Source organism: Pleuronectes platessa, chromosome 16 (assembly GCF_947347685.1).
Source record: "Pleuronectes platessa chromosome 16, fPlePla1.1, whole genome shotgun sequence".
Classification (NCBI taxonomy): domain Eukaryota; kingdom Metazoa; phylum Chordata; class Actinopteri; order Pleuronectiformes; family Pleuronectidae; genus Pleuronectes; species Pleuronectes platessa.
In genome coordinates this window covers 12,423,412-12,437,080 of record NC_070641.1, presented here as the reverse complement: position 1 = coordinate 12,437,080, position 13,669 = coordinate 12,423,412, and the positions used below count along the sequence as shown (strand labels likewise).

General features: G+C 41.9%; 1 protein-coding gene across 1 annotated transcript in view; it reads left to right on the top strand.

The window, feature by feature from the left end:
• The first annotated feature begins 2,379 nt into the window (after positions 1-2,379).
• The window catches only part of hs3st4 (heparan sulfate (glucosamine) 3-O-sulfotransferase 4), a 71,422-nt gene continuing 60,132 nt past the window's right edge, over positions 2,380-13,669 (top strand). Inside the window, exon 1 of the mRNA XM_053443812.1 lies at positions 2,380-2,990. Within this exon, the coding sequence (XP_053299787.1) occupies positions 2,380-2,990 (611 nt within the window). The remainder of the gene's footprint in view (positions 2,991-13,669) is intronic.

Genomic DNA, 13,669 nt, shown 5'->3' with positions numbered 1-13,669 from the left:
AGGGGGACTCTTAGACAGGCAGGCAGGAAGTCCAACAACACTGGGACATTTACAAACGGGGCAGTTTGCGTTGGAGAGCTCTCCCCTTCTCCGAGTGGCAATTTACGAACACAATTTCAACAAAGCCATCGAGCTCTCCTACGCTCTCTTGACTGCCAAACACCCGGCAACCATTGTGCTCCAAGCACTTGTCCACACTCTACTCCCCCTCACCCAGTCACCTGCGTCGCAAACGTGGAGGTCTGGATTTCCAATGATATTTTCGATATTTCAAATTGATTGAGAAATAAAGTTGGAACAAAAATCAAGACTATCTATTATTTTACTTAATAGACAAATGCAGCTCAGTTGACCGGGTTGCGAATCGAGTTCTCACCAAAGTAGATTTACATGGACATAGTGCATACTGTCGATTAGACATATTACTTCTCAAAACACATCTGTTATTAGTCTGTAAGATTGACATGATGGTTTGATTTGTGAATAAGGCATAAAATCATGTTAAACTCAGTAGGAAATAATTTATTTCCACTACGTTATAAAAAGATCTTGACGTAATGAAAATCTGCAGTAGGATGATTGAAAGACAGTTTCTGAATTGTTGGCAATGCACTGGTTGAATGTAGAAGAGGTGCCTCGCTGTGTTGTTTTCTTTTAATCGGATTCAAACGACTTGTGTTTTAGAAAAGATAGATTTGGTCTAATAGCATTTACTTTGGGTCCAAAAATATAAGACCACTTCTGAATAGGAGCTAGCCATAAATGGGCAGTGAATGGAAAAGTGGTCTGTGACATTTAAACACAAATGTTTGCTATATTTCAAAGACACAACTTGAAATACACAACAGTGGCTCGCTGTTCTGAGAGCGAGCAACGGCAAATTATTTGTGACCCAGTACTTAGTGGGACGCCGGCTCTCTGGCGTGTTGGAGGTGTGTGATGAATGAGCTTCTGTAATGCGGGGAGACATTTCGATGGCGTGCAATTTCAAATTCCTCATATTGCGGCAACAAAGTGTACAAGTTAAGGTCTAGTGAATATTCCCATCAGTAATTACAGTCTGCACCCATGTATAATAAATTCAGTGTATACTACGCCCCATCCTCAGCATATTGCCGGAACACAGGATTGTTTTCTGGATGTGCTCTCTTGCGTTCCGACCCTTAACCAACACAAGCCTTTATTTTAGTTTTTCCTTTAAACCTCACTGCTCATTATCCAGTTCAATTATTTTTAATTTAATCTCGATAAACTTATTTTTGTGTGTTTTATATACAAATTAACTTATGTAATGCTCCACAGAAAACCAGCAGGGTGCAGACATGAGCTTTCTGTAAAAAAAAAAAATATCATCTCCATCAAAAATAATCTTGGAGATGGAGTTTTGTAGTGAACTTTACGCAGTAAGAAACATTCCACAATGAGATCAGCTCTTCTACATTCAAGCTGTGTGATGCCCTGTCTGCGTAATAGTCACAGGGATGAGAGGGAGAAGCAGCTTTCTCTCTCTCTCTCACTAACACACACACACACACACACACACACACACACGAGCATCTGAGATTTGGAAATCTGACGTTCATAGCCCTTACTCGTGGTCTCACATAGAGGGGGAAGTGGGTGTACACACTAGTTGTACTGTGTGGCTCTACAGTGCTTCAGTTGAGATGAGCTCGCCCAGCCGATGCGCACGTCGTAGCACCCTGCCAATGTGAGAAAGGCGCAAGGACGGCGAGCAGCAGCCCCGGGAGGCATCGTGAAGAGTGGATGCTTTTGTGCGAAGGCTGCTGTGGGATTTTTTTTACGCACAAACTAAACAGAGAGACGCGTAAAGGATCGTGCGTATCGTTGGGGAGATTCCGTGGATTTGTAGCCTGTGTGAATGGATGAGAATCGCCAACTGGACTGGACTGGACTTCGGAGCTGAGCGGCTGATGAGAAGAATCCCACTTTAAAAAACGCTCTTCTTTTCTTCTTTGTTCCTCTTCTTCATAAAATGTCAGGATTTCGTCCATCACCCTCTGTCCACTTCAAGCCATGGGCTGCTCAATTGGAAGGACGCCAGACCTCCAGCCTCTCAAATCTGCAAGTTCAGTCCAATAAATTGTGACATTGTCTGTCAGCTTTTGGAATAAAAAATCGATCCTGGGGAAAAGGAACGCGGCATTCTTCCCGGAATCTTAACGATCTATTCATCCCCCGTCATCATATCCTTATAAATATGCGATTCGCTTGGATTTGCTTTGGTCCAGCTTCACGCGTTCGTAGCTGGACCGGCGCTGATAGTGACTGATTATTGCCGTTGGATTTTTTGTCAATGCAAGACTCGGGGTGGAAACATGTCTGGCCACTTCTTTGAGAGGATCACTGCTATCAGAGATGGCATTTTGGTCCAGCACTTCGGTTTTCACCTCTAAAGTGCCCCGGAAAATCTTATTCATGTTCACCCTCTCCCTCTCTGTCACCTACTTGTTCTACAGCTTGATGAGCTGCTACAACTCGCTGCAGTTCCCCCTGCAAGAGAACTACGCGTATCAGGGGAGGCTGGTGACGGAGGAGACAACTTTTGTGACATTGAGGGAGAAACTTTACTCCGCTTCCCAGGGCTTGGCCGAGTTCACGGAGGCCGAGGGGACCACCGCGGTCTCCGCCGTGAGGGATCATGCCGAGGCCGAGCAGAGGACGGTGGAGTGGATTAGGACGCAGGCGGTTCCGACTAAATCCGCGGCGGCGGTGGCGGCTGCTGCGTATCACACCACCGCGCTGGAGAGGGAGCACCAGGAATTCAGCACCACGGACAGCGAACTCAGGGTGAACTGCACCTCGGATTACGGGGAGAAGAAACTTCCCCAAGCCATCATCATCGGGGTGAAGAAGGGGGGGACCCGAGCCCTGCTGGAGGCGCTCCGGGTGCACCCGGACGTCAGAGCCGTGGGGAACGAGCCGCACTTCTTTGACAGGAACTACGAGAAGGGGCTGGACTGGTACAAGTGAGTTTTTACCATTCCCTCTCTGATCTAGTTATTCAAGGACAACTACTGCTTTTACGCGCAAGTGTCGTGCGCATGTTTTTCTGTTGTTGCAAAAATATAGCACCAATCACGTGCGCTTTACTCTCCTGGTTGAATATTTTCCAAAGTATGCCCTTGTGTTTTGGATTTTTTACTAGATATAATTAATCTAAACTGAGGTTAGGAAAGCAGCTCCCAAGATGGATTTGAATCCCCTGTGAGATGAGATAATCAATCAGAGTCGGCATCAGTCCTTCTCTCAAGGTTGTCAAAGTTAATGCGTAGTGTTGCCATGCAAACTCTCCAAGTCAGTCTGCAGCTGGAAAAGGAAAAGGAAGTAAAAGAAAACCAAGCTGCAACCACAACCACAACAACAAATCTGAATCTCCCTGATGCAAGACATTTTCAGTCTCTAGAGTTGATTTTCAAACACAAATATGAGGCAATGACAGAATCAAACTGGGGCAACAATAATAAATAAAAAAAGTGTACAATTACAGTTCTAGAAAGTGGTTACAGTTGCAAAAATGCACACAGTATTGACAGTGACTCTCTCTCTAAATCATTATATAACTCTGATCTTCCCCTGTGATCATTTGAATTCTCTAGCAAAATGGTTGAGTAAAATGAGTAGAATTGAAATGTTGTGTTCAATGTTTTTTTTGGTGATTTATTGAGCAGCTAAATTCAAAATCCATCTTTCCTACATTATAAGGTGTGTATTTATTATACGTTGGAGCCCATGTGAAGATGCACTTAAGTCTTAAGCAGTATTTCTTCTTTGTGGGAAAATTACACTTTCCCTCAGGACTGTTTCTCAGGCCGAGTGTACCGGACAAACACACACGGACAAGAGTAACGATACCAGTTTTAAGCATTTTGCCTCACAAATTCACCCTTCAGGCTTTTTCTGGCTTGTTATGGTAAAAATGAAAATAGACGACACTTTGTGAGACAGCACTTATGTGTCTTGGTCATCTTTAGCTGTTTCTTTGGCTTATTATTCTGTTGATTATTCCTCAGTATCTTTTACGCAGTCATAGGAAAAGCATTCTTCCATAAGAATATCGCTTGTGTCCGTGTGAAGCAGATTGGACAGATGAAGAACTAGTAAGGTATTTTTTCCTGGTGTTTGCTCTTTCTCCTAACAGTGACCTTTTGTTCTCTGTTTTCTGGAGAAAATAAAAAGTTTGATCTCAGCTCTACCACTGGCTCTCAGGGGAGGTTGAATTGTTGACACTGGTTCTCATGTGTGTGACGGTTGACTTTCACTTTGAGTCCAGGTTGATTAGGCAGAGAAGAACCTGTTTATCATTGCCCTGTTTACGGGAGGAAAAAAAAAAATCAATTTGAGGGTTCATTCATGGTCAGTTGGTCATGGCTCAGTTGGGCGTTGTTCTCACATAATGATGTCCAGGGGAATTCAGGATTTTCTAATGGAGTCAATGAGCTGATGAGAATGACTGACTGGCTGATCAAAGTCCCCGTCTGTTTCTCCGCAGAACCGGGTCTGTTACGCCCCGTGTTTGGGTTGCGGAGCATCTGCTTTCATCTTGCTGCATAGACATGGGAGCTCTCGGCTGTTAATTTAGCCTGTGTTAATGCAAGCTGTTTCATTACGCTCACGGTGAAAGGCTCATTAGACAGGAGTATGACATGCTTACATAAATAATAGTAAGTGTGCTTGTGTGTTTCAGGGCCCCCGAGCCAAACAAATCCCTAAAAGAGCCTTAATTTTACATCTGTCTTTGTCCTGTGTGCAATGATCACCTCAGAATGGTGCGTTCAGGGAGGAACACAGAGATACAAGCAGTATTTGTCACAAGTGGGGAGGATACACCAGGCTGAGATCTCTGCTTCTTTTCATGGTCGAAAGTGAAAAGTGACATGGTTAAAAATAACTTGAATCACCGTTTCTAATGAACTGATATAATTATTCACTTATTTGTTTGTGTCTAAATTATGCATTTTACAGTAGCACTCTCCTCTGTCTGCGATGCTCTGTCTAATGTGCACTTAATGGGCGTGAAAGCATTCAACCGTTTGACATTGTAGTTGAACGGGACCAATAATCTAATACAATGTGATTCTTGGATTCTTAGTAACCTCATGCAGATGCTGGTGTTATTGCACCGTACGGACAGAAATAATTTACTATCTATTCTTCACTTATTCAGGCCTATGATCTTTACGAAGAATTGGGATGACAGTTTTGAGTTTTTGGAATTGCTATATCATTTTTTCATGATAACTCTGGAAGAAAGGAAACAACATAAAAGAAGCTCCATTTGAGTCTGATGCTTTGAAGTGAGAATTCACAAATACACATGTACAGTCTACATGTTTTCCAGCTCGCCCGGAGCCTTTGCTGCTGCAGTGCACTGTGAGATTCAGTGAAGGTCAGAGGTGGTGGCCACACTAGCTTTCCCTGGGGAGTTGTACAGTAGATGCCCCTTCACACATATCATAAAGGGTCCGGTCCTCTAAGGATGCTGCCATTATCCTGGAAAATGTTGGAAATGGTCAAATGTCGTGACGGTAAAGAAAATACGTGCTGTTTTATGTAGGCAACACAGACGCCGGGAGGTAAAGCAGCCACCAGACTGCTGCTGAAGTCTACACAGCTGGGAACTTGTAGGTTTCTCTATATGCAATCCTGAAAGATTAATCTTAAAAGGCCTTCATCAAGTAAAAAAAATAAAAGATAATAATAACTTGAAATGTAATATACCTTCATGAGTGATACCTTCATAAAATACTTTCATAAAAATGAGATACTGCAAATTGAATGTGTTCTTATTAGAAGGCTGAAACTAATTACTTTTATTGGCAATTAATCTGACAATGATTTTTCATTAACTAAAAGTCAAACATAAAAGATATATAGGAAAAAAAAGAAGCCTAGTTTTTTTCAAATATTATTTTCTTCTTGAATTTTGTGTAATTATAGTTATATGTTCTTGTCAAATGACTGATTAATCAAATAATAATTTAATATCTGGTTATTAGAGAATTCTTCTGATCCATTCTTTTGCAGCTGTCAATCAATACTCATTTTGCCAAAAATGTACATATCCTTTCTTGTGAATATTTGATTGTAATTGTGTAAATAGCTCAATGCTGTATTTACAGTAACAATGGGTTAAATCTTCATCCTACAAAATAAGTAAATCATTTTAGCATAGTCCGAGCAAACATAGATTGACCTACTAACATTAAATCAGGAAATCTGTGATTTATGCACAGTGAAGTCCAAGATCTACGGCCACTGGGAAATTGGGCCAGACGTTGGAATGCTACAATTTTCCCATTGCCAAAGAGGAATGATACTAACAGAGTTTTGCTTTATTCTGTAGAGTATGAGCTACATGTTTCCTTTTTTTAAGGATGTGGCTTCAAGATTATAGCTTCCTGTATAGCCGCAGAAATCCACATCCATAAACATATTTTCCTAAATCCGGCACACATCTAATATTCACATCAGCAGTGCAGGTTGAATGTGGGTCTGGTGTGAGCCCCCAAAGACGGGCCCAAATGGGTGATTGGTGCTCTCTTCCTGTTTTTAGCACTCTTGGACAATTTCTCCAGTGTGTTTTGGGCTTACTTGAACAAGCAATTAGCAATGTAGTGCCATCATTACCATACACAGAGGACTTTCATCAGCCAATTGGCGCTTCTAATGTTGCCTCCATTTCTGAGCAAAGAGGATGAGCCACCACCGCAAGGATTCAACTCATCTGTTCTCGTGAGCCTGCCTCAACCCGGTGCAAATGCCCGTCCTGGAATAGGAAACATTTGATGCATGATGACCAATACAGCAACTCCAGCTCCCTGCCAGTTTTCAGATACTTTCGAGGGAAGATAGCTGGCCCAATAGATTGAGCTCAAGAATGTCATTGATTGTCAGTCATATATGAAGATTTACGTTTTCTGTGGGCGAGCGTTGTCAGCAGGAATTCACGCTAGTTAGGGACTGGCCCTAATGAGGGCTTATTAGTAAGGATGACTACTTGGTATTTCGAGCATCTCTGCAGAATGCCAGACAAATGATGTTTACGTTAGCGCCAGAAAAAAAAAGGGTTTTAACAGAGTGACCTCCAGAGCAAGAATCTAGAAAAAAAGAGGCGTCTGAAAACCTTCGTCAGGGTCATGGAGAAAACATGGCGTGATTGATTACAGTTGAATCTTCTTGGCAGAGCTGTTATTTTCTGATTTAGAAACGGTTAAACTATTAATTACAAAATAGGAAAATAAAAAAGGTATTTTCTGAGCACTTTGAAGTTTGAGTTGACTGGAAGATTAACAGTGGCAGTATCTGCCTTCTACCTTGTGAAAAATAACACCATTTTGAAAAATGTCGTTTTAGATTAATTCGAGTTGAAAAGCGTGTGTGACGAGTTCAAATAATACAGCAGGAGGCTTGAGGGGGCTCATCTATTGAGGCTCAATGGAATTCTGCTCTGCATTGATGTGTGAACTGGACAGTCAGTAAAGTGGAAACAGTTATATTTGTCTTTTCATAAGGAATGAGAATGGCTTCTTTCACACTGAGAGAACCTGGATTTGTAATGAGGAATATTCTAGGTAATAAAGGAATTAGCTAAATATGTCATTACGTTATTTTTAATATAGTCGATATGTCCTAAAACATCTTAAGATTATATCAGTTAAAGCTACAATTCAAGGTAAAGAACAATGCATTTGGGGTAAGATGTATAAATATTCTAACATTAGGATTTCAGTATCCATATCTGTGAGGGTGCAAATTCAAGAGTTAGAGATAGAGTTGCATCAACACAGAACAGAATTTCATCAAGAGTATGTGTGGCAGTGAATCACAGATCTTAACATTTCTAGCAACTCTTCCTCTGGGTTGTTGTCACTGGTGTGTGTGTGTGTGTGTGTGTGTGTGTGTGTGTGTGTGTGTGTGTGTGTGTGTGTGTGTGTGTGTGTGTGGGTACATTCAGCTCACCGCCTCGATTTTACAAGCCCTTGTGACACCCTGTTACTACAATATTGCTTAATAATTCAATTATTTGACACACCAACCTCTCTGATATAATGGCTGGAACAGCTTCTCTTTGGCTTGGCTACTGATGTCAGATGATGATGATGATGATGCTACTCACAGTGGATTTTGGCGAAAAAAAACACCTTGTGCAATGTCGTGCTTGGCAATAAAACCAAAGACAGCAGTGACCGCATGATCAGCTCGTTGTACAGAAAACTGATGACTGCTGTTTTGTATTTATGAATGTACTTATAGGCCATGTTGGGCCCAGAAGTGGGATTTTCCCCACCCATGATGTAGATGCATATTAAAAACACTGGTAGCTGTCCTAAACAATGTATGGCTCCGTCAGCCTATTGCTTACACCCAGCAGCTGCCACCTTTCCTAAAACCGAGTTTCATCCCAGACTGTATGGATCTGACCCACTGTAAAAGGATTTGTTGCCCAGCTCACCTGTTTATTAGGTGATACATCATTTACCAAAATCATAGCCCCACAGTCGGTGCTTGGCCAAATTACATTAAAAGCACATTTCATGAAGACAAATCCAACACAGAAGCCAATCCTGATCCAAACACATTTAGTTTTAGTTGTTTAACTTTCATCAGACAAAACCCTGAACTTGACTTGCCTGATTTACAAATTGCAATAAAAACTAATCCAGCGAGGCCTGCATGTGCATACCGTTTCTTTCTCTATCCCCCTGAAAGGCCATTTGAACATAAATCAGCTCACTGTGAACCAGAACCAAAGTATTCCTGAGGTTTGCAAGCTCTAATATCTCTGTGTTATTAAAATGACACTTTAACCCCCTACGCAATAAAAGCTGAGGATATGTGACTATAAATCTTTGGGAACAGGGTTCTTACTCTTTTCAAGGCTGCGTCCCCGTGCAGAGAAACGAATCGGCGATAGCTTCCAGCTCCATGGTGATTAGTCCCAGCCGACTTTGTTTTTATCCTAGCATACACTGAAATTTTTTTTGTATTGTTACTAGCTGCTTTTCTATCATCTTTTCTTGATGCTTCATAAGACGTGGCATTTTCAAAGGATGTCACGTAATGAGCTTTGCCATTTTCAAGGACTTTTCTCTTTGTGTTAGTCTGATCTCATCAATAGATCCTAAATGGCTCCAGAACTTTTCCCTCCGGCGAGGCCATGCAAGAAAGTCAGTTCACAACTCACGTCACCTCATCAAAAAGATCCTTTTTTACACTGGCAAAAAACGTCTCAGCTCCTTTTTTCATCATATTAAAGTCTACTCATGGAGGCAGTGCTAGTGTATCATGTCTGATTCAGCTGCTGTCGGACACTGAAGGAACAGTGTGTGCTGCTGCACAATCTCAACTAACTGCATCCTCCAGTCGTACGACAGGACATGGTGACAGGAGGTGGGTGATGTAGACATGGATCCACTGCCGGGCCCAGCAGCAGAAAGTCTAAATCCAGTGCTTATCCCTTGTTTAGCCCTGCTTTCCCACTCTCAGCTGCTCCATGGGCAGCTTAGCCCCTGACTCTTGCCACCTGACTGGGAGCCTGTGACTCCACTCAGTGGGGAGATGGAAAAGACCAAGGTGGGCCAGATCCCTATGTAGGCAGGATGCCATCCCTTCCAGCTGGGCCTGTGTGCTGCTGCAGTGCCTCCCTGTCCTGCACCTTCCCAACATGGCAGAATCTGCCTACGCCTGATAAGAATGTGCCAAGACTCACAAGGACGCACCTCTGAGTGCTCTGATGCCAGTGCCGCAGTTGAGGAATTAAACTTTTTAATTAGCAGCATACCCCTGCGCTGTCAAGAGAGTGGACCAGTTCACTTAGGTCTTTCTCATTGCCCACCCCTCTTTCCACTTGATTAAACTCCCAAGCATCGAGGAGCTCGGAGATTCCAGTAACCACAGGAGCAATCATGTTTATTTCTTGTTTGAGATCTCCTGTATGCAGCAACTTCTATGTAGCGTGGCACAGAAAATGTACTTATTATACCCGACAGCTCGATAGGGTTTAGCCTTTTACTTCAGCTCTGCCTCTCTATCTCTCTCTCACACACACAACCATACACCCTATAAATCAATGTATTGATCAGTAGTGCACTTCCACGTTATTACTGTCCCCCGTCTTGAATCAACAGAACAATGGTGTCATCCACCCGATGTGTAAGAAGACTCCTTGTAAACATGCCATCGTCTGTGCAGCTGATATATACACAGCACATGCACATTTTCCACTTGATGTCATTTCAGTTACATTGTTTAATAGTAATTATAATATGGGGCCTGAATTATATGGCTTCTATGATTAATGTGAAAAATATATTATTATATTGTATTTAATATATACAGTGGTGAATGGTTCAATAGATGCAGGGCATTGCTGGACGTGCTCGTGCCCTGGGCCACACATTAATTAGAAACCCAGTGGGGATTGACCTTTTCATTAAAACATTTTTAAAAACAGTTCTCTATTTTGCAGTCATTTATTTCATTTTAACTTGAACTTTAATCAGTTTCTGGTCTTTTTGAGATTTCGGGATTATCAGTGTCATTTTGGTATCAGTTTCAAGTTTAACTTTTTATGTGCACGTTAACACAGGAACAACAGTATGATGAAGAAACAGGTCAGCTGAGCAGTGCAATAATTCAAATAAAATCAAGGTACTAAGAGCTTACCATAAAACTTGAATACAATATACAACATACATTCAACAGTTGCAGTGTGACATTCGTTGCAAATGTAGTTACAACTTATGGAATGTGTGTAAATGAGTTGTCATCCTGTTTAGAGAACATCATTTTAGAGAATTGGGTGTAGATTGAAAATATGTATGCTTATGGTCTAGCACTCATGTCGATGGTATCAATATGAAGCTACAGCCCGGAGCGAATTATCTTAGCTTAGCATAAAATCTGAGCACTGAGAAAAGCTAGCCCACCTTTGTATTTACTTTTTTATTCAAGTGTTGACAACAATTTGTCATAGCGACTCAATGGATATGCTGGGAGGTGGATATTGTTGACCTGCATTTGGATGGAGTCCGACTAGCAATTTACCCCTAATTCCATCCTTTGTGCTAGGCTATCTAGCATCTTGCTCCAGGTAAATAGGTTACGATATAGAGATGAGAATGGTATCAATCTTCCCATTTGTTTCTTAGTGAGAAAATCGACTCACCTATGTCGGTGGAGGGTTGGATGAAGTGTTGGCTTCTGGGTGAACTATCCCTTTAAGTTTAAACCCAGTTATGTGAATCCGTAAATGATGCCGTGTCAGGGTGGATATCAAATGTTTCTATGAACATCTTATTTGTCAGTGTGAACATTTTGACATTTATGTTCATTAAAAAAAAAACATTTCCTCATTGTGGCGTTAAATATGAACAGCAAAACGCTGGCAGGGCTGAACTGGCAGAACCGTCCCAATTAAAATCACTCCTTTCTACAGATAGCCCGCAGACAGGTTTTTAAAGAATATTAACATCGTGCCATTTTGAATTCGTAAATCTCAGGTGAAAACCCTCTTTGTAGTTCTCTGTAGACTCGGATTTTAACAAGTGCAGCCACGAAGCTGCAACTATCTCAGCACAGCTAATTAGTGTTACTACCACAGTCCTCCCCAGGTTTCATATTTTATGCAGCAAATATCCCAATACGCTGGATCAACACCTACAGTAGAGCTCAGTGTTGAATTACCTTTCAGGAGGTTTTTCCTTTCACTCGTGTTTTGTTTTGCTTGAATAGAGACTCCTTTTTTTCTCTCTCTCCATTTCATTTCAGGAGTGCAGGTTGGTTTGATCTCATTCTTGCGATCTGTATTGTAACGTGAGAATTATGGAAGGAGAAACGTGGCTCCATCCTTTTTGCATACGGACAAAAAAAAAATAACCCTCTTGAGCAGTTAATGGGTGTAGCCAATTTCATCCTGCCTTTGGTCCTGCTCAGAATTCATGTGCATTCCTCCTCTCTCACACACATTCATCTCTTTCTCTTGCCCTGCTGTAGCCATACTCTGAGGCTCTCAAGTGGAAGTCTATTTTACTTATGGTTAGAATTTAATTCACTGTTTTTTTTTTTACCCCACTTTCATTGCTGTGAAGTGGCCGTGGGTTATGGTCCGCCATCAAGGCTCATATCAACTTTATTTTTGTGTCCATCAAAAGAGCCACATAAAATGTAGAGCAGGCCACTCCTCCACTGTGGCCGGGATAGAAGGGAGGAATTGTGCTTGTGTTTTTGTTCCACGACATGGACAGATTGTCTTTCTCTCCCTCAAATGAAAGACACTGCTTCATCTGGTAAATAATTTATTTTGGACCCAAAATAAAGTATAAGCTAAAGTCATTTTATGCTCAAAGGGATTCATCTCTCCCAAAAGATCATTTGCATGCAACAGAATTGCCGTGATGTGCTTCTAGTCTGGCGGAACAATGATTCTGTTCGGCAGAATGCTGGTTTACAGACGTCTTTTAAATCTCGGCAAATAAGACTACCGTGGGACAAATGCGCATGTCAATCATACTTGTCAAGATTCCAATTCTCTTTCCTCATCTCCTGAAGCAGATACGCTGCTCATGCTCCTTATTGGCTGCGAGGGATGGGGTCTCATGACACAAGCTGATGCATTTGTTCAGTCAAAGGGAAAACCCTGACAGGGATGGTCACAGAGCCAAGATACAGGGACTGCTGGGAGTTCGTTTCCAATGTGTGTCCATGAGCTGATCGGTGCTTCTATAGTGTGCAATGCAGAGGGATGGGGAGAATAGAAATGTTGGGTTTTCCCACCAGTATAGGTGGCATTATCAAATGAGCATTACAGAGCAGATATATGAAGAAATATGCAGGATATTGTCATTTTTTTCCTCTAATGAAGAAAATGCTATTTTGTCAAGGCACAGAAATTTGCATGCTGCACAACAAATATGCAAATCAGGCCAATTCTTCAGGATTCTCCTTTTTCACCAATTACCTTCTTTTTCAAGAACTTAGCACAAACAATAAGTTGGAACCATCCATAGAGTTGACCATTGGTTCCAAACCCATCTCCTGCTCCTTAAAGTGTCTACAGTTGGGCGTGTGATGCGTTGAGACTCCGGAGGTGCGAGCTAATTCCTCTGTTTACACCCATGAGTCACTGTCACAAACAAAGACAAACACACTTATTGGCTTCCAGGATCTTGTTTGCTGTAATTGTCCCATTGCCTTTGAAGTTTCTCATTGCTTTATGTTGTTTACTTATTCATGCTCTTTCTCTCCCTCAAAGCACCATGGGGTATTCCATTGGAATAATTTTAGCACAGTGTGAAACAATGCGTGAGCTCACTATTAGACGTGTAAACTGCACTCAGAAACACTTCGTTCATGCAGAGGGAGACGCTGCTGTGCTGGACCCGACTGGTGCTCGGAAGAGCGACTCTTCTATCAGCTAAAGCCGTATTTCATAACCGTGTTCAAAAACATACTGCTGCTGTCTCTGCCACCAGCACTCGGGTTCGTTAAGTTGTAAGTCCTTAACACAAGCTGTGGCATTTGCCAAACTCCCGTGAGATTTGGATTAGACAAGTGAAATGCAAAAAGGACGGTTTTAGGGATTATGCTAATTGCTAATTGCTGTATCAGGAAGTGATTGTTTTTCCTGGATAATTTGGATTACGCG